Source organism: Cariama cristata, unplaced genomic scaffold, assembly GCF_000690535.1.
Source record: "Cariama cristata isolate BGI_N322 unplaced genomic scaffold, ASM69053v1 scaffold16470, whole genome shotgun sequence".
NCBI lineage: Eukaryota > Metazoa > Chordata > Aves > Cariamiformes > Cariamidae > Cariama > Cariama cristata.
Genome location: NW_009595445.1, coordinates 2,258 through 27,394, shown reverse-complemented (window position 1 = coordinate 27,394; position 25,137 = coordinate 2,258). Strand labels below are relative to the sequence as shown.

The following is a 25,137-nucleotide window of genomic DNA, read 5'->3' as shown; positions in this document are numbered from 1 at the left end:
AGACAAGTGTAATACTTGTAATACTCGGAGACAGGCAGAGAGCTGCAGAGATGGCTCTTAACAGACCAGTTAGCATGTCTCTGTCCTTAATAGTTAGCACATACATATGCAAAATACCGCCAATTAATGCTATTTAAAATACAAAAGAAACACTTGCTCAAATCTCCCTGCAAGGTGAAGCAGGGGTACGGAATGGCTAATCAGCACTGACTCAGCAGCATTCCCAGAGGAGGAGGGGAGATTAAATGTCCTGAAAATCCTCCTAAATCACCCTTTCTGATGGTCACAAAGGGTTCTTTTGATGGAGGTAATAACACGGGGACTTTCCATTTTAATCGCCTGTCTTTAGATGGCACCTTTTTCGATCTCCTGCCTTTGGCTCTGCTTTTATTTCCTTTTAAAATACGATGAGTTTTTTCAGGTAGCTGTTATTTCAGTTTAACCTTTTCTCCTTTTAAGATAAAATTGACTTACTAGACCAAACATGAATATAGATTCAGAATTAGTTTAGAGACTTGCTATTTCCTGGTAGCCTCCATTTTTGTACCTGGGAAGGAATATATTGATGCTGGGGGCAGGGAAGGACAGTGTATCCTCACAGGGCCATGGACTAAATTTTAAAGAATGGTATTCTTGCAGCATATGCAGACTGTGAAATAGCAGCAGCTGTTTGATGTTCTCAGTGTGAACAAGGAACCTGTGTGTTTAGGGAATTGATTTCTTACATGCCATCACAGCTTTTTGCTCTTTTGACAAAGCCTTCAGAGAGTTCTACAAATCTTATCGCAGCTGGGAGCCAAGGGAGGCCGCCCGTGCCTGCCAAGGTTGTGACCTATACCTGGGAGAAGTAATAGTGTCTGTGCCCTAAACGGATGTATTCCTGTGCTGTAGCGTATCTGTATGGTTTTTTGCACCTCAGATTGAGTCTGCGTGTGCTATAAATACAATGGAAAACAAGCTAAAGATCTATTACTTGTTTGCAGGGGACTTAACTACTGAACCTGTTCAATCCTGTTGTCCAAAGAACCAGGTTTCAGTAGGATAGACAGGTCGATAGAGCCAGGTTTAGAGGCTGTGTGGTGAGTACATGCCCCAGGGCAGTACCTGTGGTGCCATGTTCCTTTCCACTTGCAGCCTCCCTGAATTTTGAGCAGTCTGTCATGCTGTCACAGCACGTACTGCAGGTTTCACTTGGTTGCAGACTTACTATGCATACATATTTCTCCATGCATTGCTAACCCTTTCCATCTCCTCCTACAGGGAGTTTCTCTCAGCCTTCACCAGCAGACCTAAGATTCCTCGCACTCCTGACGTGCAGAGTGTCAGCCCTAGAAGGAAAGAGTTCCCGGTCATTGCCCCCCAGTTCTCTCAATCTGAATCCCAACAAACAAGGCGTCTCAGGTCCTCAAGATCATCCACAAGGAGCAGACAGAGTAAGTGGAAAAAGTCATCATTCTGTTTGTCAGTCCTTGGGGTGGGAAAGGACGGAGCACTGCAGTAGCTCTCCAGGAATGAAGATGTAGACTACAAATGTGCCAGGAGTATATGACACTGTGCTTGTCATCTGCAGGATGTACAACCATGTAATTATATCCTGCTGTATACTGCTCCTATTTCCAGGCTGTCATGTGAGCAGTTAAGAGACATGCTTTTTCCTGTCTCTGGGTGGAGAAAAGTGGCCCAAATTCTCAGAAGTTTGGGGGGAAGCTTCTAGCCTCAGATTAGACTTTCTCTAGATGTCATTAGACTTTCTCCTTTTCTTTAGACATTTGTTCATGCTGCTGTGTAATTTGTGTAATGTTCTTCAGTTTGGATCCCTGTGTACGTCTACACTGCAACTGAATGTAGACCAGATGTCAGTTCAGAAGATGGGCTCAAGGCAGCCTAGCAAGCAGACAGCCAAATATGGTGTGCTGCTTGTGGCAGTCATCATTCTGCTGGAGGCTGATGTTTAAGAACCATACGGATGTGTTGTTGCCTGAAGAAGTTTAAGTAGTACTAGTTTGCAGTGGGCTCAGAAGAGAGGATGGCTGTGACTTCAGGTTGGAGGGAAAAGATGGATGCTTGCTTTAAGCCAGCCAACGCAAGCCCAGTAAAGTGGAAATGTTGATCTCAGATGCTCATGCAACAGTAAACAAGTGTATGGTGTGTAAGCTGTGGGTTTTTTTAAGGGGGAGGGGGAAGAAAGATGCATTCTTCAGTAATGACTAAGCGTTTTCCCTGGAGTGTGGATAGGACTAGCTGGATTCAAATACACCTCTGGGTCCATCATGAATGAAAACAGCAGGAACTGTGTGCTGTATATTCTCATTCTGAATATATTGTAAGAATTTTAGTGATGATTATTTGACTACAGTGTAACATCAGCTCTATTCTTTAGCTGTAACTGTTATCTTTAAACATTTCACAAAAACATGGTAACTAATAATACCTTGCAAGCCTTCCCAAGAAATTTGTGGTACGTGTATATCGTTAGCTCCTCGTTAGAGGTAGGAAAAATGAAACGCAGAGAATTGAAATAACCTAGTAAATCAGCATCAGAGCTGGAAAGAGCTTCCTCAGTCTCCTGTGTTGCTCACTCATTGTTGTTCCACACAGTTGCATGGGCAGGGAGATGGGGTGGTTTCATTCAGGGAGTACAGGTGAGGCAATGGAAGGGAATGTCCTTGGTGGTTAAGGGAGGTTTTGACCTGGAGAGTACTTGCTTGAACAGTCCTGTGCTTAGGTAATATTGCCAGCTCTTTCAGCTTTACTTTTGCTGCATATGCCCTGTATTTTACCTCTGACATCAGTGCTTTCCGTTTCCTGTGATAAGGAGCACTGTTCTGCCCTGACTGAATGTGGTGTTAACACCAGAGCATCTCTCCCTGGGTCCTGTTTCGGTTCATTTACAAAAGCGCTAGCCCATTGAAAAGGAGAAGCTCTGATGAAGAAGGGGAAAGCATAGTGTGTGTGTGCACACAAAAACTCCTGTGCATGTTCTAATTTCTCCAGGGCAGCTTTACACTCCTGAGTACAGGTGTCCTATGAAAGATGTAATATATATATATATGTTGCTCTTGTAGGGCTCTGGAGTAAGTTCCTTTTCCAGTGGCACAGTGTATAATGTATTTTATTCTGAAATTGCATTAAAACAGAGTGTGATCAGAGTTCTACATCACTTGGGTTTCTCTGTTGATTCAGTATATGTAAGTCCAGACTCTTGGGCTCTTCTAACTTTTATTGGATAGGATTTGTCTTACAATATACCTCTTATCTTTGCTGTGTCTGTGCATCCTAAAGCTGAATGTATAGTGGGCATCACGTCTTACTATGTGTCCATTTACCTTTTCTCCTGAGATTTCTATTGGGCTTCCAGGTAATTGTTTTCTATGTGTCCACATGTGCCATGAGATGGACTTGGTGTCAGCAATTGAATGTTAAACTCGTATCTTCCTGCTAAAAATAGCAAAGAAATTGTTTTGCAAACAAATCATCTTCTATTCACTCTGTGTATAAGTATCCTGCATTGTTGTCTGTTGTCACAGAGCACCTATTAGTTACTGTCCATCTTGCAGGGGCTTTCACACAGTTGTTTATAGTTGGAAAAAGTGAGAGGAAGGTGATAAGGACCAGATTTTTAAAGGACTAAAAAGGGCTTTAAGCACCTATGTCCAAACTTGAAGTTCTCAAAGGTAATTCTCAGCTGTTACTTAAATGTGCAGGGAAGGCATCTGAAGCAGGTGAGCCCCTAATGTTTCCCTAGTAAAGCTCTGTGCTACTGTTCCTTTAATTTCCTGACTCATCTGTAAGTCAAAAATGGTACTGGATGCACAGATACCAGCAATCTGTAGATTTCAGCGGTTGCTGCCTCCCATTTGCCTGCTGCATAGGTATGTAGGTTTTTACATGTCAAGAGACTGTCCCAGTGGAAGACTGCCTTTAGTTTGTGAATTTGTTGGTATTTCTGGAGAAATAAAAGTTTTTATAGCTGATGGGCATGATGAGAAAAAGATGAGTTTCTGATTGTACTTTACTTTATGTGCCCACTTATTTTAGAGACACATTTTTAGCTTGCTTTTAGTATTTATTATAGGTGTATTTTCTGGAAATAAGTTGCTTTTACATAAACCTAGCTGAGCTAGCTGGGCTGCTCCTCTTGGAGCATGGAGTGTGTGGAATGCCTGAGGAATGCAGAGGAAGCACAGGTACTTAGTGCAGCTACAGGCCTGGGGCCAGATTCCTGCCAGAGATGTAGCCCACTGCTGGTAGCCCTGCTCTAAAGCTGTACCTTAAAGCAAAACCAAACTCCTCCAAATAAAACCAGCCGTGCTGGAGTTTTCTGTGCATTCCACTTCCTAGCTGATACGGGGATGACACTGGCAGCATGGCTAGAACATAGGGTGGACCTCCAAATTTAGACTTTTTCAACTGTGCTTTTGTGCTCTGTGTGGACATGGCTGAATGGTTTCATCTACCCTGTTCTTTACTGTGCCCAGCAGGTCTGCATGGGCACGCTCAAGCTGTTTGCAGTGTACCAAGTTCTATCTAGGGCACAGTTGAGCTGGAGGAGTACAAAAATCTCTACTAGAAGAATGAAGAATGATTTTTGCCAGGAGTGCGACTGGGCCCCAATGACTCCCTGCTCCTCCACAGGTTCTTTCAGTGTCCCCTGACAAGTGGTGGCCATAAATACATCCTGCATTTTTAAGTTGCAACATCAGTGGTTAAGGTGCCTTTGTGCATGTTCTTTGTGGTGCTTGTGTCACTGTACAGGTTGAACAAGTGTTGCCCTCAGGCAGCTCCTGTTTTGTAATTAATCCTGCTTTCAGCTGACAGACCCTTTCTTGCTGTTTTTCTGCAGGCAGCCAGTCCTAGAGGAAGTGAGAACAGTTCCTTTCCTCGAGAATCACCTGTCACATTGTTGAAGGACAGAACCAGCTTCCTGTAATGAGCTTCACTGGCAACCAACTGAGAGGGAGGTTATTGAGATTGCACAGCGTACACCTTGCACAGTGATTCAGGGATTATCTGATGGGATGTATCTGTTTTCATCTCTAAAGCTGGCTAAGACAAGGGCCTTGTTATTATAATTTAGGATCTCGGCAGCAACTCAGGATTGATACGGGAGATGGATATAGTCCCAATGTCTCTGATAGTTTACTCTAAATTGACATTGCCACCTTGAGAAGAAACCCTTGCTCTCTTGTCTTCTGTGTCAGAGTACACGGCCTTTGGAGACAGTATGTAGGGCTCAGCACAGGAGTCTGACCAAGGAACTGTCTTTTTTACATATTGCTTGCTGAACTAGCCTGCTGCTTGCTTTTTTAAAATTATGCCTTTGTGAACGAGTTGAGAGATATCTGTGTTCAAAGGATCTACACTAGGAGGGAAAACATACGCCATATGTACAGAACCTCACTGCCTGGAGCAGCCTTGTATGGAGCGAGATCTGTGTTTGGTCACCAGAGACTGGAGAGCAGTATTTCATCGACTTCTGATTGACTTGTGGCAGTTGAAAAACACTGGGCCATCAATGCTGACCTCTGAGGATTTGATCAGCAGCTTTATCTGCAGCAATTACTCCTATTCCTTCTACCTACATTTCTTGCTTAATTCTATTATTTAACATTTGTGAAATGAATAATCCATTTTTTCCACTGGAATAAAGAACTTTGTTTCTTCATTTGTAGAAGGAACCATGAGAATGTGAACAGATCAGAAGCAACTTTCTCTTTACGTGTAGTTGTGGACAATCTTTGGTCTTTTTCGCCTTTTTTATGTTCTTCACTTTTGAACAGTGACTGGTTATGTCTACGGAATTTTTGCTGGTCTTCAGTGAATACGAAGTGCTGCCTAGGCAAGAGAGATCAGGAAGCCCTCCACTAAATAAAAACCCAGCAGTTAGTTCTGCCAGTGAATTACAAAGCTAGTGCTGTTTGTTGTTCTTTCTCTCAAAAGTAACAGTGACCAGGAAACAGTGAAGTCTTCACCAGGGGTTGGCTTTTCAGTAACATCCCCTCATGTGACACAGCTGTTAGGACAACAGCAACAACTTTTCCAGAAACGCAGTTTACTTTGGAACTTGGCTGCTGCTGAGGCAGAAACACACAAAAAGCAGGCAGTGTATTTCCCATAGGCAGACTTCAAAAGTGCATTGTGTCTTAAAGCATTCAAAAATGCTTTAATAGGTACAAAAAAGGGAGAAGGTATGGCTTTTGTTTTGGAATTTAACCTTGAGAAACAAACAAGTGGAACATGGCCTGAAAGGTAAAGCAACTCCAGTAGACTAGAATTGTAAAGCCACCAATTGTTTCCATAGGACCAGAAGCTTTACGCTTCTGCTGAGACCTTGAATTGTGCCTCTTGGTGTGTGGTGGCAACTGAAAAGCCAAGGCCATTTCCTCGTGTGATGTAGTTGCCATGAGACCCACCAAGATCAGTGCCGCTGTGTCAGATGTTTGCAGAAAGGGTTGCCATGCACAAGTTCAGGTAACCCCTTTGGATTTAAATTGGGATCAGGATGTTTTGTAGGAGAAGATATTTCACAGTTTAAAATCTAGTCATATTCATGTGGAAATTACAATTTACTGCTCAGTAACTTCAGAGTGTCCACAGGCCTAACCCAAAGCAGGCAGAGTATGGGTATTGCTTTAACTCCCAGACTGCATAGGACATAAAGTGATTATAGACACTTGATAACCCCTGGCATATACATCTCCATGCTAGACAAAGAAATCACAGAAAACCTCTGACTTGTGCTTAGATTCATCCACCTCCTCTCAGAATTGATAAACACAGTTAATGGAAGAATGTCCTCTGGGTCAAAAAGGGGCAGTAATGGAAACCAGCCATAAAAACTCACCTAGTGGTTTTCCAGGGTAGGCAGCTTTTCTTTTTCCTCTGAAATGCTGGGTTTTTTCCAGCACGTAATATCAGTGTCCAGGTTGTTAACACTGAAGTGCTGAGCACGTTCCTTTGCATACACTGTTAACACAGAACGCTCCAGCTCTTGAGTTTTATTTATTTTACAGCAGTGCTGATTTTCATGTTGGAGTGGATCTGATTCTCTGAGATGCAGAGCAGATTTTGAAAAGTGTTGAGTGCAGACTGATTTATTTGGGGGGGGTGGGGGGTGGGGGCATGGAGAACAACAACCCCAAAACCTCTCTGGCTTTACCATTAGTTGAGGTCAAAACTCCTTACAAGTCAGCTGAAGGTGGTTGGTACGTACGCCTACAACTGCTGCAGCAGATCAAGATTTGTGAAAAAATGCATCTTGCAGAACTATACTGAAAGGAACAAACTGGCATTTATGTACTTGTGTGTTTGTTTTTTACTCGGGCCTATTGCAATGGAGAACCTCCGTTTGTACATTTTTCCATGTTCAACTGTTAGATGTAGTGTGAGTATAAAGTTTGAAAACTGAGACTTTTTTATATTAATGCTTGAGAAACTTTATTTTCCAAATACTGGAGAGAAACTATGGATATGCTTAGAAACAAATTATCAGCTGAGCAGTAATTTGAGAGGCCAGTGAAGTAATGTGTTCTCCTTTTCTCTGTCTTGTTCACAAAAAGCTCCTGTGATGCCAGTTGGAAGGTTTTGAAGCTAATGAAAAACGTTGATCTGCCTTTGTTAGTAGGACTCCACTATTCAGGGTTGAGAGGTCCCTGGATAGAGGTCAGTAACACACACATAGCAAATTCTGCACATCACTCTTAAAAGTTGTTAGGTATTTTTTGTATATGCCATGTAAAGGCTGCTGCTAGATACAACACCACCCTGGTAAATTCATAGTGGGAGCAGTGGAGATTGCCTGCCTGAATGAGACGGGTGTGATTGTACTTAAAGCGGCTGCCATTTTGTTTACAATAAACAAATACAGTTGTTGCACATCACACAGATCTGCAGGGGATGTTTGTCCGGGACCAAAGTGCTATGTGGTGCTAGCATGCCTTTTGGATATAAGTTCTCTATATTCAGTATAATTTTGTTCATGGCCAGTGTTATATGAGACAGAAAGTGCATAAGCCTATTTAAATTTGCATGCAGGGCTTATTCTATACAAGTACTTTAAAATTATCTGGCAGTGACTGCGTAAAAATGCTTCTAAAGGAATTTTTTTTTCTTCTTTCTTTTTTTGATACGTTTGTTTGGTGTTTCATGAACTTTTAGGGTGTACATTTGTTTACATTTCACTCTGGTTTATTATCGACAAATTCTGTCCCCAACAGTTTTATCTCCACCTGAGTTGAAAACACAGCTCCCTTCTTTTCAGCCTGGTCTGCCTCTGCAGAGGTAGCATTGTTTACTCAGAAGTGTTGCAAAACAGGCACGAACTACTCATTGTTCGTGGTCTCTCATGAGGAGAGCCCAGGCATGTGGGATGCCACCAGTGACATTGGTTTGGTGTCAGAAGTATTATTTGTTGGAGATTTAAGTGTGATGGGGAAGACAAGCAAAGAAGTTCTCTGGAGAAAAAAAATACTGCTTTGATGGGGACGGACAGCGGTTGCTTGGTTTCACATTGAGTTGTTTGAGTTGTTTCCTTTAAACAAAGTTCCACTAGTCTTTATAAATCATGGTGGAGGCTACTGTGTAGAGATAAAAAGTGCTGCGTTGCATTCATGCACATTTTTGAGTAGTGGTAGCAGAAAAGCAAACAAGCGAACTTCCTCCCAGGTATTTAAGTACATCCAGAGTTACCTTTTAACTTGGGGCTTGAATTCATCTGTAAGCCGGAACTTCCTGGCAGTTCGGTCCATCCTCACGCTTGCAGTCTGGCGCAATATTGGAACAAGCCCTTTCCCAGAAGAGGAGATGTTGGGGAGCTGGGATTTGGACCTTGCTCGGCGAGCGTAATCTAACCAGGGAGTGTGTGATCCCTGCAGGCCCCCTTGGACAGACCTGGCTGTGCCATGTGCCCTGCTGGGCTCAAGGAGGTCTGTGGGCATGGCTAGCAAAGAGGATATAGATGTAGCCTTGCAAACATCCACTGACCCTGGTGGGAGCCAAGTACCAAAATATCTCTGTAACTAAGCCATGTGGGCTTCTCCAGGCTATGCTGTGCTTGCCTAACCTCTGCTATTCATAGAAATTGTAAAAGGAGTGGGACTCTTGAGAATTTATTGTTGGGTGAGAAACAGCAAGATGTTTCAAGGCAAACAAAATGAACTTTAAGACCAGACTGTTCTCGCCAAGCTGTATGGGAATCTGCTGCTAATAGATTCTGAAAAGAAACCATCTTCTGGGTGCAGAACATAGAACATTGTCCTAGTACATTATCAGACCAGTAATTCTTCTAGCCTGGCATCTTGTCAGTGGTTGGGATGTGATGCTTCAAAGCAAGTTTCTTTCCAACTCCAGGCTGCTTTCTACCTTGCAGTGGAAGGACATTGTATTCAGTTACAGGATCATGATCCAAATTTCTGCTCTTTAAGTATCTGATGCTCTCCAAACAACAGGCTGAGTGGCAAACCCTAGGACACCTAATAACTTTCTGGAACATGTCCTCCTTTCATTACAAGTTCTCTCAGCAATCCTTGGCATATGGTCCAAGTTTCCAAGAAACTAGGGCAGTAATTTATTGCAGTGAAAGTGAAAATGCTTCACACAAACAGTAAGAAATCTAGGTGACAGCTTTAAGTGTTTGCTTTGTTCTTATCTTCTTCAAATATGGGAAATGCTGTTCTGATATGATTTTAAGTCCACAGATTTGGGTAGTGTCAGTTATTTTGTTCATTCTGAGTGTGAGCGATGTGGGACTGTATTAAATTTTAAAAATGGTTTCCAGTATGCCTTGCTGGTCTTCATCTTAGAAGTTTTTTAAGTGTTACTTCATTTTACTTGTTTTTCTTTTAATAAAGCTGAGAGCTAATTTTGCTAAGTAAAAGAATAAACAGGACAACTAAAAATGAGTGGATACCTGAAACAATAAGGTTTATCCCACAGATGTTTAATGTGCCTTATATATTAAACTGTAGCTGACAGCTTCGAATGCTGAGGTCATCTGAAAACCAGACCACCTACAAAGGGATTTTAGGAGGAGAGGACACCTCCCTCTGTTGATCTCAAGGAAAAATTCTGGCCTTTGTAGATCCAGATTTCATTACAAACACTCTGGAGAGTGAAAAAGTTGAGCTAACATGAGGATGGGATGTAAGTGCTGGAAATAGCAGCTCTCTGCCAAGTGATACAGTTCCTCATTTGGTCTGCCATGTGCCGGTCTGACTGCCTTGGCCGTTGTCTGGATCCGGTTGACTGTTGGCAGCGGTTGAATGCTTCCTGAGAACAAATCACTTTATTGTTCATGTCTGCTCATGCACTGCCTTTTGGGAGCATGGTTCATGTTGGTAGCAAGAAGCAGGACCATTAGCACCAAATGAATTCTTTGTCAAGCAGCATGACTCACTGAAATTTTTACCCTTTTCTCCAACTGCTTTCTCCCTGGATCGAATTTGCAGTATCCTAATGGACTGGCTCCTATGAAGCAGATGACTTTTTAGTTTTTTGTTATTGTTAACTCGGCAGATTGTGGCCTACCATGATTTTCCACGAAACTGGTTCCTTTCTTTTTCCTCCTCTTCCAAGTGAGCAGCTGGGAACTGAAATGAGGCAGCTCTGGGACTTGAGGAAAACAGTTGTTTCAATTAAGCCCCTTCCATCCTCAAGCCCTGTGGAAACTGGGTTGTTTGAAGCAGCCAGAATTTCCATCCTGACTAACTGTACCAAAAGCTCCATGCCAGGGAGCTCCTAGTTGTGAGCCACTGCCTTGGCAAGTGATCCACTGGCAAAGTACAATGGCAGTCCTCGAGGGTGCTCCATACCCCAGCAATACTGGCTACAGCAGCCATCGCTGTCCTGTTTCTGCCCAGATCCAGGGTCTGGGACTGTCTGGAGTGACTGTGCCAGCATAGCCACACTGCAACTGGAAGCAAATCATGGATTATGAGCTGGCACAACTGGTCCCATGGCTCGTAGTCAAGCTCCATGCTTATGTGGCATGGGGACATGAGCAGCTTGGCCCATAACTAAGGCTTTTAGGCCCTGCCACAATACACAGTAACAGCAAGAAGAATTTGGCTTGCTTCTCCCAAAACTTAAAAATTGGTCTGGTTGAGTTTTCAGTCATACATATGTGGAGCTGACCTGAAGTTTAGTGTCATCTTCTCACTCAAATTCAGGACCTGACCATTGCAGAGCATGGTTCCCCATTTGTGCAGAATGGAAGAGAAATAATTTACTTTTGATTCATTTTCCACATAGATGAAAAACTTTGAGTAGCTAAATGGCTGTTTCCTGTACCATAGTTTAAAACCTTAGCATGCTCTTAGCAGGAGCAAGGAGAGAGCATTGTAAGACTGTTTCTCTCTAACTCTTGTTATCCTCGTGACTCTGAAGATGCAGGTGGTGAGGATGCAGGTTTTTGCAAAGCTGTGTTGAGCGTTGCAGGAAGGTGGGTCTAAGCAACTGTGAACTTCCACAAACCTTGTTGGGGCTTCCGAGATTCTCTGAAATCACGTTTATAGCAACTGAAACAGACGCCAGTGTCAGCAATTGTATGTCACTTCCCAAGTCACCCAGAAATGGCAACAATGAGAACCGATTGCATCTCGAGTCCTAGCAGGGTGTCTTGACTCCTGGATTGAGTTCATGCAAAGGGCAGAGACCAAGGCTTTTTAATCAAAACCAACCCAAGTGATCTTACACCTTTCTGGTGACAATAACACTTTTGTGTCTATAGAGTCCAATCTGAAAAAGATATATCCTTGCTGTATATGTCATTATTTTCATGACTTGTTGCTGGTGAGACAGAAACATGTTCTGTATTTCAACCTACTCTGGCTTCCCTCAAGCAGCTGTGAGGAGGCAGCTAGTTTTCCACGAGCACTCTGTCCTTGCTGGCAGCAGAGGATGGTTTGAGCCTTCATGGAAAGCTGATAGTTTTGCTCAGGGGCCTGAAATGAGTTTCAGAAGGAACCTCAGCACATGCATAAAAATCTGGCCCTTTATCGTGCAGTAGTGGCCTCTCTGAAGAGCATCCTTGTAGCTTCCTGTCTCTGCTTTCTTCCCTTGCTCTTTTTGTTTTGTTTGGGGGGCGTTGCTGTATTTTTTCCTGCAATGGGAATTATTCCACAGGGCTGGATCATGTTCGTGCATTACAGAGAGGCAAACGCGGCTTTGAAAGGTGCTTGTCCCAGGCTGAAGCTCTACAAAAATTGACTGGATGTTTGGTGCTGGCTGGCTGTAGCCCTTTTCCTTTCACCTGTACCACAGCCTCTTCCTGCAGTGCAGACCTGATCCCAAAAGAGAGCTTCTCCTCTCTAGTATTATGCAGGAATCTCCTTCCTTTTGTGCTGGGGATGATTAAAATCTCTCATTAGCTTTACCTTCTGACTTCTGACGCCAGTACTTTATGCAAAACTATTTCCTAATGAGAACAGTTTAGGGCAAGCCAGCCACTGAAGTGTTATGTTGCCAACAGTCAAACCTCTGGGCTTCATTAGACACCTCTCAAACTGTTCCTGGGCAAGGGGACAATGGGTTGCTAGATGAGCTGGCAGAATATTTTGCTTCTTTCTACCAACACTGGCAGTTCTGCCGGGCAAAGCAGTAAATCGCGAGCTGCCTTATCTTCTGTGACGCTGACTGGTCCTGCTGCTTGGCATGGTTACTGGTGTTGCCCACGTGTTTCTTTGAATGACCTTCCTCTGGGCTGTGAGTGTGGTTTGTACCGGGAATACCCTGTCCTTGCTAGAAAATCAGCTCCTGGGGAAATATGTCCTTGCTTAGACACGTTGGAGACGATGGAGGGGGTATTATCCCCATGACCGTAGGGGTCTGTTGTGGGTTAACCCTGGTGGGCAGCTCAGCCCTGCACAGCCGCTTGCTTGCTCCCCCGCAGTGCAATGGGGAGAGAACCAGAAGCATAGAAGCCAGAAAACTTGTTGATTGAGATAAAGACAGTTGAAGAGGTAAAGCAAAAGCTGTGTGCACCAGCAAAGCAAAATAAGGACTTCATTCTTCCCACGGGCAGGCAGGTGTTTAGCCATTTCCAGGAAAACAGGAACAGTTACTTCATCATGCGTAACTGTTGCTTGGGAAGACAGACACCAGAACTCCTTCTTTCTCCCAGTTTTTATTGCTGAGCATGATGGCATATGGTCTGAGATATCCGTTTGGTCAGCTGTCTCTGGGCCATCTTGTGCAGCCCTAGCCCTTGGCAGGGCAGCATGAGAGAAAAAGAGATGGCCTTCATACTGTGTAAGCAAGAGCTAAAACATCCCTGCCTTATCAGCACTGTTTTGGTCCCAAATCCAAAACATGGCACCATACCAGCTACTATGGAGAATGTTAACCCTGTCCTAGCCAGAACCAGGACAGGGTGCATGCCTGCTCGTTGTGCTTTGCATTGGCCATGGCATGCTAGGAGTAACAGCACTCGGGAGAGGCCATAGCTCTTCTGAGCCCAGCCATGCCCCAGAGGAACCAGCTGGATGGCAGCAGGGGCTGGTGTAGGGCTGGCACCCAGTTACTGGGCACAGACCAGTCAGAGATCCCCCCTGGTGGGGGGGATCTGAGAGGATGTGGCATACAACCCTCCCTGAAAGGAGTGAGGGCTGTTGGTCATCTGCTCCATCTCCAAGGAGTTCCCGGCAAGATCTTTAAACCCCTAGTTTGGACAGGAGGGAAGGTTACCCAAAAGCCCTGCAGTACTGGGTACCAAGGGATGGGGGGATCTTTGTGCTTCCAGCGGTAAGGGACTCCGGGGAAGGCTTTTCCCCCAACATCTCTGCTCTGTCAGTCTGCCCTTGTGCACTGGGGCTGGATCAAAGAGAGTAAAACTGCACTGGGAGGTGATGCTCCCTTTTCACCAGTTCAGCAAAGGTTCCTGCTGCTGCAGCAGCTCTTCTAAGTCAGGCTGTCACTGCCTGACTGTGCCTGAGCTTTTGCAGGCTCCTTTTCACACCTAAATAGCAGGATATCAGTTTTTTAACCGTGAAGAGCTTTTCTTCTCTGTCTTGTCATGAATTGATGTGATAGAGCAGCAGCCACCCCAAATGCGCTGATGCTATGCCCAGCTTTCTGTGCAGACTTGTGCTCTGAAACAAAAGGAAGGGGAAAGCGAAGAAGCTGAAAGCTCTGGCTTGCTAATTTAACACTAGATCAACAAGAAAGCTGCGTTTCAGCCTGGTTTATTACCCAGTGCTGTTTTTATGCACGGATTCTTTCACAAAAGCTCAAATCTAGATTTTGACCTGCACACCTTTAAGTGTATAGGCACTAATTAGTTTGTTAGGCTCAACTATGGAGATGCTCATACGATAGTCTACGTGCAGTAAGGATTGAATCAATATGAAATTGAGGTTGTTCCTGACAAGGTAAGAATCAGGAATGGGAACTTCACCACCACACCCACTTTCAGACCTCCTTGAACATCACAAAGAAGTTGAGAAATACCTCTTGTGGTTCCAGTGCGGGGTGGTTGTCTCAAATGCAAATATAGTAGCTTAAAAGTGTCTCCTTATTTTAACTCCTTCCAGCCTGAGAGCGCTTTGCACCTGCCTCAGGGTAGATAGGGAGACTGGAAGAGACAGAGCAGGGGAGATGCGGGGCTGCTTCTGAGCATCGCTGGGGCGTGGGCAGCTGGGACCGGGCAGGCTTCTGGGTAGGAGCACTGCAAAAATGCAGAGAGTGAGTTTTAGGGATAGTCCTGTTTCAATCCTTGTTATTTAATCTGAGGTTCTTGTTTGTTGTTGGTAGGGGTGACTCTTGTGATCCCTTAGTGTTGCCACATGTGTCCTTGCAGCAGGGTAAAATGGTTTGTGCAGGGGGAAGGCGCAAGGTTTGCTCCGCGCGCAGGGACGGTGCAGCTGGGGTAACCAGAGCTGCTGCAGTGGTGGGCTTAGGGGGCTGCGGCTGGAGATTGCCTGGAAACATAAAGTGTTAACATGATGAGTACTAGCTTGTGCTTGTTTTCTTTTCCAGGCACAGTTTGAAGCTAGTATTTGTGACCCTGAGAGCTAGAAATAGATTTTGTTTGTCAGGACGACCATGTCTCCCCCGCTTGTGTGGTTCCGGGGGGAGGTGAGGGGGGGGTAGCTCCTACATCCTCTTAGTTTCACAGTGAAATTGCAAAACTTTTGATCCTGCATCTGCATAAACTTGACGCACGCTCTACCTGCATCAGCTGAGAGCCGTTACATGGTATCTGGCTTTTCCTCCACATCCACTGAACATGCAACCCACGCCGAAGTTTGGGGCTGCATAAACCCAGCCCAGGTTTTCCGTTGTTATACCACCCACAGCTAACAGTGTGCAAACTAATAGTGCGACAGGTCTACTCCTTGTGCAGACTAATACAACTCCCTTTCGCTCGTAGCCTGAATTTTACTTTTTCCTGCTGCTCTGTTTTATGCAGGCAGCATCTGGTGCAGTTTCTGTTGCTCCAGTGTGTTTGCTGGGTATTACTCAGACCATTTATTCTGGCACAAAGGTGGGAGCGGGCTGGAGCAGGTTAGAGCTGTCCGGCCTGGCTGTGCAGGAACCAGTGACGAATAAAAGCTCCATAAACACAGTGTACATTCTTCTGCCTCTCCCCTTCCTCCACGTGTAATATCAGTTGCTTTTCCAGATTATTGAGAAAAAAAAAAAATCTGTTTTTTGTGGGTGTGAAATGTATTGGTTTTCCCTTTGCAAGCGATGAAGATAATTTTGCTGGCAGCGCTGGAGCTTAGCCCAAGGCTTTGCTACTGGATAGCTGATTCCCAAGGCCGACGGGAGCAGCGGAGATAATGGTCTGAGCCCTGTGGGCAGATGGTGGGTGCCTCTGGATTGCTCCAGTGGACTGGGACCCACCTGGGATGTGGGACCAGCCCAGGATGGAGCTGCCTGCAGGGGCAGGGCTCCCCTCCTTCCCTGCCCACCCCAGCACCCAGTGCCCTGCAGAGGCATGGGAGATGTCCACTGACCCTTTCCCCACTTCTGCAACAGCGGACCTGGGAAATGGGGTCCCTCTGGGCTCTAGGACTCCCAGGGGTCTGTATATATTTAAGCCTTACCCATCAGCTGTTCCCCTGTGGCTGCCATCACCCCCCTTTGGCATTGTAATATCTAGCACAGCTGCCATTGCCCCCCAACAGTGGGTTTTATCCACCCCACGCACTCCCTGGACTGTGCTAAGGGGGTGATAGGATCCATTTCCCTGCTCCTTAACAAAACCAGGAGATGGTGGAAGGACGACTGGGGAGGAAAGGAGTGGAAAAAAGTTTTGCCAGGTATTGTTTGGGCTACAGCCTGATGAAGCAGCACTTGCTCTCTGCTCCAAGGCAGCTCGACCCTGTGGGCTGCGCTCACCTCCGTGCAGGGGGCTGGCGATGAGCCACGTCCTTCCCCTGCACTGGGGCTGTGGGACCATTGCCACCGGTTGCAGGGCTCTCTGTGGCTGCTGGTGGCTGGTAGTGGTGTCCACACACCGGCAACTTTTCCTTATGGCCGGGAGTGTGGCTTCTGGGTGACCTTTCCCAGGTTAAGCACAGCTTGCAAAACCCTCACACCTCTCTCTGGGCTTATAAAACTCAACTTCGTTTATTGTGTGTTTTCATTTCGCTGGAGGTAGGAGCTGAAGAGGGACTTTGCTGCTACCGAAACCTGGCAAACGCCCAGAGGGGAAGGCGGCTGCGATGCACATCTCGGCCCTTCAGATACCGCATTCCTCCCACCAAGATTTCGAGATTTCACCTCTCTGGCCTTACTTCTGGGAGAGAACAAACAAGCGTGGCCCCTGGGCAGCATCCTTCTGCTGTCCCCTCCAAGGAGAGATGCCTGATCAAGAGCAGAGGCTCATCAGAGGGTCAGTAACAAACCCTGGGCGGGGATTCCCCTTATGCCTGGCCGCCTGCCTCTTGCGGTTTTTCACAGTCAGGGCTGTAGGTTTTTCCCCTTTTTCTTAGCTCTATTCCCTAGCCCAGAGCTGGGCTTGATGCAGGTCCACGTTCTCTGCAGGTGTAGAGCGGCGCAGCTTCAGCAACATCAGTGACCCTGCGACAGTGCCCAGGCTGTGAGGGTCAGCCCCTTCGTCTGGTCTGTGCCGAGAGCTGGGCTAGCGATGACCCCCTCCCCAGACAGATGACGGATGGGGACACACACATACGCTTCTGCCTCTGCTGTAGAGGAGTGTGTGACTATTTTTTCAGGTAGTTTGGGTATTTTGGCAAACTGAACAGAAAATCACAGGCAAAAACGGCAGCGAGAGGAAGGAAAGAGGCAGGAGATACTTCTGCAGCCTTGTGCACGGAGGTTTCCCCTGGGTTTGTGTGTGCGTTCCCTGCGTCACCCACGGTCACAAGAGTTCACCTTTCTTTGTGTCCCTTAGGGTGTGCACACCTTGGTAGAGAGGCTGTGAAGGCTGAAAAGCCCTGGCGTTAGGCTGTGGCAGGTGGGTGAGGCTCTTTTTGGGGTACATCCGAGCTCCACCCTCCCCTGCAACGCCACTCATGGACTTTCCCAGGCTCCAGCAGGTCACCCCAGGCCATGAGACACAAGTCCCCAGGGAGGGTGACAAGTCCCCTTGCAAAAGCAGGACCCGGTGCAGCACAGAGGATGGTGCTGTCTCGCAGGTACCATGCCTCCAGCCCACTCTCTGCACAGCCCTGGCCCTGAAGAACTCCTGCAAATGGATTTTCCAGCGGCTCCCCCGATATAGAGGATTTTGCAACATTTCCAGGCAAAGGGGCAGTTTTTATGGCGGTGCCCACCCCGCTGCCAGCCGGGAGCTGGGGAACAGAGGAGCCCCTTCTCTGCCCCATCCCCACATGGCGGACAGAGCCCCGCTGTTGGTCAGAGGACGTTTGGTAAAGGCAGAAAGGAGGAAAAGGCTCCTGGCAGGTTTCGTCTGTCAGAGCCAAGAATGGTCCCGTTAGGAGTTTGTGATCCTTTTTTTTTTTTTTTTCCTTTCAAATACATCTATTTATTTTTTTTAGACGGCTGGCCGTTGCTCAAAGGGACCCAGGCTGTGAATCCATCCCAGCCAGTCGGTTGCTTACTTGTGCCTCATCCTGGCCCAGATCACACCGGGAAGGGCTTCGGCTTCTCGGCCGCGCAAGCCGCTCCCCTAATGCCCCCCCCCTGGGCCGGGAGCCTGTGCCGGCAGCGGGTGCTGGGACGGGGCGGAGGGGCTCAGCACGCCGGCACTGGGAAGACTGGGACAGTGTTCGGGGCCGAGGGCTGGTGAAAGGGCCCAGTGTGCGCTGAGCGTGAGTCACCCGGGCTGGAGGGCAGCTGGGAGCCGGCGGAGGAGAGCAGGGGAGAGCTGCTACAGGAGGGGCCGGCACCCCAGGAAAAGGCGGTGAAATTAATATCATTAGTGTGGAGTGGAGGCAGAAGGGTCCGAGGAAAGAGGGAGGCTGGGAGGTGGCATTTCCAGGAGCGGAGGGATTTGAGGGACCCTCACATCGCATCTGGGTGTATGCGTGGGGTCAGGGATGGGAATGGGGAGGGGGCAGCGGAGGCTGGGTCCGTCTGTGCCCCATGTACCTCAATTAACCTTCGTGCGGCTCTGGATGTCAAACTAATGAAGTCTGGGGAAGGGCTGGGAGAGCTCTGGAAAGCTTCATGGGGTTCTCAAGATGGGGAGCTGCCTTGTGACACCCTTCAGTGCTCCGAGTGCCGGCTTGCAGAGCTGGTGCTCCATCCTGGCTGGTGCAAAACAGCCCGGGAGCTGCCGGTTTTCTTTGGCTGTAGCTCAGGCTCAGTTTGGCTGCACGCTTCCCAGTCTGGCCCATACATACCCAGGCGGCTGCTGGGCTGTGCCAGCTCCTTACGCATCCTCAGCATCATCCCCTAGTCCCCAGGGATGTCACCTGCTGTGGCAGACCCAGGAGGTGGTTTGTCCCCTCCTGGAGCAGGGGTTGTTGCTGGTGGCTCAGTGCCAGCCCCTAAAGGACACATGGCTTTTTGGTGACATCCCAGCTGCATGTGAGATGAGAAGCAGGGAGGGTTTTCTGGTTTCAGTTGAACACAAGCATATGTGGGAAGGTCTGAGTCCGTCTCAAAAGCAAACATTCTTGAGCATGGGGGTGCTAGAGCCCAGAGAGGTCCCCCATGATGTATCTGAGGGTTAGCAGTGTCCTACTGTCTTCCAGAGGCATCGTGTACTCGTGCAAGATGTCAGCATGTGTGCAAGAGAAGAGTAGAGGCACCCTGGGATCCAGCTTGCCTCCATCCTTGAGTGCAGAGCTGCTGGGGACAGCAGGAGGCTGGGAGTGATGCAGAGAGAGTGGGTGCAGAAAGTGCTTCGGTCGTGGTTGATCAGGAGATGCGTCCTAGGTGGATATGCTTTTTAACGGGGTTTATGCTGACTGAACTGCAAAGGAGTTGATCTTTGCTGAAAAGTCACGCTAAGACATTTCCCTGTAGCACAAATAACCACAGCCCAAAAGTACGTCGTCTCACCAGCTGAGCAAATGGGGAGGCAAATGATGGCCATGGGCAGCTGATGGCTGTGGGCAACCTGGCCACATCCTTGTACCTTGTACCTGGCCACATCCTTGTACCTTGTACTTGGCCACATCCTTGTACCTTGTACCTCTCCACTCCAGGAAACCACTACAGAGGCTGGGGATAATCTTATCAGTTTACTGGCTGCCGTCACAGGGCCAGTTCCTCCACCACACCTCTGGTTCATTGATCCATGTGGCCCCATAACCAAACTCCCTAGCCACATGCCTGGTGTTGGCACCGCAAGCTGCTGGTACCAGGGAGTGTCCATGCCACCTAGCCCAAAGGACCGATGGGCTTTCCATCCTGCTCTTTCCGTGCTGTCCAGCTCTCCATCCTTCCTCACCTCTCCCTAACATTGGGCAGATTTGCAAGGCTTTGGCCCTACAGGAGCGACTTCTTAGGGTGGTGCTTTTCTGTTCTGTTGTCACCAGTGGCATCAGTAGGATGAAGGGAAAGTAAGACATTATGGGAAGCACAACGTGATGATACAAATGGGCTGGAAGGACCCATGAGAACCATCAGTTTGTTCCTTCACCCTGCGGAAGGATCTGATTTCCCACGGGGAGGCAGGGATCAACCCAGCAGCGGTGTCTGGAGCCTCCCCCGACTGAGATGCTAGAAATGCCGGAGCTGCGGCAGCGCAGCAGAACTGTCAGCCCGATGGATGGCACGAGGCTGGAGCTGTGCTTGCTGTGAATCAGGGAAGGAGCTGGATCCATGCATTAACTCACTGGCCATCTCAGCCACAGCATGACTTCACTGTCGGGTGAACATCCCACCATGGAAACCAAACCTCAGGAATGCAGCTGGGTGTGCCGGCTCTCTTCTCCTTTCCCGAGGGCTCTTGCAAGGCTAAAATACTCCCAGGCTAGCAAATTGCTGTTGCCACCTCTCCCACCAGCTCCCTGAGCTGGGCTGGGGAGCAATGCCCATGCGAGGGTCATCCCCTGCGCCGGGTGGGTGCCTGCCCCGGGGGTGGCACCGTGGGTGCTGGGTGCTGCCCTCCCTTCTTGTTCATGCAGAAGTGAGGAGGTTTGCTGTGGCCTTAGTCCTGTAGCCCCAGCCACGGGGGGAGAATTTGTGCTCCACATGCCCTCTTTCTCCATCTCTCCATCTCTTGCTGGAGACGGACCCACCAGTGGCTGTAGCAGAGGCCAGGTTTTGGCACAGATGATGAGCAGCAGCGGCGCGATGATTAACGATGAGCAGAGCCGCAGGGCCAGGGATGTCTGAGTCGCCTCTGCCTCCCTCCAAAACCAATTTGGCCAAAAAAGGCTAATGTGAGTGTTTCTGCGTCTGCCGGCCTGGGAGGGGGCCCGGCCGGAGCTTGGGGTCTCAGCAGGCGTGCGCGGTGCTGGGGCCGTATGTTTTTCCACTTGGGCTGGAGAGGGGCCGCGGGCAGGCAGCCGTCGGGCTCAGGTGACTCCTGAGCCGCCCTTTCCATCTGACTCATGAGAAATGTCGTGAGTGCTCTCCTGCCCGACGGAAAACACATCGCCTTGCAGCTCAAGGCTTCTGGGTCTGTGCCAGCTCCCTCGGCAGCAGCGTGCCGGCACCCCGAGTCCAGCCCCTCCCACGCTGGAGCTGGGAGAACGGTTTCTGTGGGCTGATGCCCAGCCAGGGCTTCATCTTCAGCCTGTGCCCATGGCTGGCTTTGGAGGATGGTCAGGGTGGCAAGGCTGAGCAGGACAGGCCCACGGTCCCTGTGACAGGCAGGAGCATCTCTGCAGGCAGGGCTGCTGGGTTCAGCGCTGATGTGATGTTGCTTTCCCAACTCTCCAACCTGGGAACTTCTCCCTCCTGGTTCCTTGTCCTCCAGCTTTGCTCTTTGGGAGGGTCCGGGTTGTGAGTGATCCCTTCCAGCATCAGGGTGGGTCTTTCCCTTCCCCTCTCAAGGCCAAATGCACCAACATCCTTCTCCCTCCTTTCTGGGTCTGGACAGCACGAATATGTCTCCCTTCTCAACCCCACATTCCCATCCCTCTACGCTTTCTCCATCTTACGTCCTCATGGGTTTGTTTCCTTCGGTGCCTGGGTACCATCCTGCCACAGGTTCACGGGACAAACCCAGACCTTGGGGTTTTCTGCGTGAGGCTGAATTGAGCGAGTAGAGAGGGAGAAACTGAGGCACGCTGGGGTAAGCACTTCTCGCAGGGGCACGCCGGGCTGGGAGAGACAAGCCAGGGCCTATGGCTCCCTGTGTCCGACCACAACGCTGTTCGCATCACACCACAGACGCAGCCCCACAAGCTGCCAGCTCCCCCCACCCCGTGCCTGCTGCCGGAGGCACAGCATCGGGCTCCCTCTGCTCCTTCGGGAAGGGAAATGTTTTCCCTTTCCCCTCCCTTCCCTGCTCGCCAGCGTGAGTCCGGTTTCCCCTGCGCGCTGCCGCCAAGCGCTTCTGGAACCACTGGAAAATGCATAAAAGGCCTGGGCAAGGCTGTGGTGAGGGTTACTCGCAGTCACAGCTGGATCCAGCTGCTGATTTAAAGCAACAGCACAGCCACACCAGGCTCCCCAGGAGACCCAGGCGTCCCAGGGGCGCAAATCCCCTGGGAAGAGGGGACAGCATCCCTGCTGGGCAGCAGCCCCGAACCTGGAGGGGGACCTTTTCACTGGGGAAACTGAGGAAGGGGCGGCCCAAGGAGGCAAACCCTTGGGTGGATCCAACCCCAGGGGTTTGCTCACCCGGGTTTGCTGAGTGCTTCCCCCTGCCCTGCTCATGCAGTTCCTGGCACAAAGGCCAGGGCAGCGATTCCCTGCCAGCCCCAGCTCATGTCCCACCTGGGGACATGGCTGCAACAGCATCACCTTCGCCGACACCATGCCACCACCCTGTCCTCTGCCTGTCCCTGAGCCTGTGGCACTGGGGTCTCGCCCCATCCTCCTATTCCCCAACACTGCAGCTGTAGGGTCTGTGTCCCCCCACCCTGAACACTGCGCTCTCGTGGGGTGGCCCAGGGGCAGGCTGAGGCTGCAGAGGGCAACAGCAGCTTGGGGACCCCTGAGCAGGGGGGCTGGCCCAGCCATCACCCTGCGAAGCAACTTCCCTTCCTTCCCTATTTTTGGAAGAAATCATGCAAATCCTGGGGGGGTTGACTCCAAGCAGGGCAGCAGGCGTTGGTTTCAGCTGTGGCCCAGGGTGTTTTGGAAGCCGACGGTGTTTCGGTGTGAGCTGTCGAGGCCGATGGAGCGGGAGGGAGAGCCCGGCTTTGGGAAGGCAGAAAAACCTCCTCTGGCCTCCACCTTGGAGCTAACACGGCCCCGCTCTGGCAGAGGTGCTGGGATGGAAATGACCGCGGGTCCCTGGGGTTAATGTGTAAAATAACCCACCCTGCTCTCAGGGTCTGGTTTATGGCTCTGTTAACGATGGGCAAGCGAAGGGACCTTGCTGTGGGGGTGGCTGTCTTTGCTGGCATCCCACGTGAGACCCGGCCAGTACCTGACGTCTGCCCCAACTTCCAAGCTGGTGGTGTTCGCTCAGCAATAAACCAGGCTAATAATTAATCCTAACCACCTGCGGGGGCTTTCTCTAAGTAAGGGCTGGGAGGAAGGCAGTGCCAGTCCCTGGTCATAGCCCCCAGCATCCCACGTTGGGAGCAGCGGTGACGGGTGTGCTCTCTATCTGCCGGCACAGCCCAAGCAGCATCGCAAAAGGTGCTTAGAAAATAAATGTACAAGGAGAAAGGAACGTTCCCTGTCCTATCACATCCAGGATGTTTGTCTGCAAGTGCGTGCAAAGTCCTGACGTGGTGTGAGTTTGGCTCAGCTAAACAAATAGCAGCCTCAGCCTCTCTCCCTAGCCCGGGGTACATTGCAGGTGAGTGGTTTAACGAAGAAAAACCTAAATGTGTGACCACCTCACGTGGCCAGTATCGGCTCAGGCTGAGCCCTTGGTGCTGCTTCAGGCGCCCAGAGGTTTGGGGAGGAGAGGGCTGGTTTGGATGTCTCTGCAGGTCATGGGGCGACAGGACCTTGGTTTGTGTGGCAAAACCCAGCCCGGGGACTGCGGCGCTGGCACAAGTGGCCAGGAGGTGTGACAGTCGCCGGGAGAAGAGATGAGACTTTTTTCTGTGTACGTATAATTTGCTGGAATGGAAAGAAATCAGAAAACAACACCAAAAAAACCATAGCAAAGAAACCAGGGCTGCTTTTCCCAGTGAAACAAAACCCAAACCATCAGTGGTAAAACATTGGCTGGGTCAACCTGCCACTACCCAGTCTTCTGGGATTACATAAACTTCATAAAAAAAGATCTACTTCTTTCTTTGTACTTATCTTTTTTATAAAACATTTTAGTTCAGGTCCACTTTGAAATGAAAAGAGGCTTCTTGAAACAAAAAAAGCACTGTGGTTTGCTTTGAGAACATCTAAATGAGCCACTTTGGCATCGCCCCAGTCCTTGCCCTTTCCCTTTGCCCAAACGATGCCCCGTAGCTCTGTTAGATGCCAGCTCCAAAGCCTCTTGTCCCCACAGGTCGCTCACCCCCATCTCCAGTGGTGACACCGGGAGGGATGCTCGGGTGGGAGGCGAGTGTGCGGCACCGGTACCGGCTGTCTCCAAATGGGTCCCGGGAGCCAGTGACCACGGAGGTGGTTGCTGTTGGCAGAAGCTGATGTGACCCCGGCCGTGACTCCGGTGTGACCCAGGAAGGTCCATGAATTACCTTCCCTTCTGCATCCCCATACAATGCAACGATAACGTACCCAAGTGTTAGTTCTCACAGGTCCCCTGCCAACTCTCACGGGACCACGGCAGCTCCACATGCCTCGAAACGTCACCGGCATTGCACAAGGCAAAGGAGCTCGTCTTTTCCATGCCCAAGCAGCACCTGCCACCCAACAGCCTTTCTCCAGACACTTGCAGCTCTGCCAACTGTGCCAAAAAGGCACCTGGTGCCTCCAAATTTCAGTCTAATGGCTTAGACCTAAGAAATAAGGGTGCTGGGTGCTGCAGCAAAGGAGTGGCAGGGTGACGGATCCAGCAGCTTTGCTGAAGGCCGGGCTGGGCAGGAACGGCAGGGATCTGCTGGTGGCTGGGTCTGCTCATGGTGAAGGGGTGCTGCCCCCGGCTCCAGTTTTGGGTGAACAAAAAAAAAATTCAGGTTTCTCTTTTTCAGGTTTCACTCTCAGCAGAGGGGTTGTGGCTACTCGTGTAAAACCTGTTTGTGCCTGGCGCTGGAAAAAGGCAAGGAGAAGGTGTGTGGAGGAGGACTTTTTTTTAAAACAAATGCTTTTGGTTTGGTTTTAGCCTTCCTGCCACCTTTCTGCTTTCCCAGGGTGAATCCAGAGAGCGTGAAAACTTGGGTTTGTCCTAAACTTTTCTATGTAATGATAAAACAAATGTAAAAAAGTGCTGCTTCATCTTAAGATTCAGCCTTGGAACAGGAGGTGGCAGTGCCAGGGGTGCCTAGTGCTTAGCTCCGTCATTGGTAGCCCCAGACCTGACACTGTTTGAGTCTTTAATGAGTATCAGAAGTAAAGCTTTTGCAGAGTTATCACGCCCCAGGTCTGCAATGCTCTCACGCAGCAGGACGTGCATCTCTCCCGCACAGGGGGAGGTGGGAGCGGAGTCTGCCTGGGCAGAGGGGGCTATTTGAGCCAAAACCCTGCGTAGCAGCATGGGAGCATCCGGGAAGTCCCCACGCTCTCAGC

The 25,137-nt window shown here is 49.2% G+C and overlaps 1 protein-coding gene across 1 annotated transcript in view; it reads left to right on the top strand.

Annotated features, from left to right (window-relative positions):
* Window positions 1–1,888, top strand: part of ARMC9 (armadillo repeat containing 9) — a gene marked incomplete at its 5' end in the record, with an annotated part of 41,059 nt that extends 39,171 nt beyond the window's left edge. The window contains 2 exons of the mRNA XM_009702211.1: window positions 1,261–1,433; window positions 1,809–1,888. Of these exons, the coding sequence (XP_009700513.1) occupies window positions 1,261–1,433; window positions 1,809–1,888 (253 nt within the window). The remainder of the gene's footprint in view (window positions 1–1,260; window positions 1,434–1,808) is intronic.
* Between the last annotated feature and the right edge of the window lie 23,249 nt (window positions 1,889–25,137).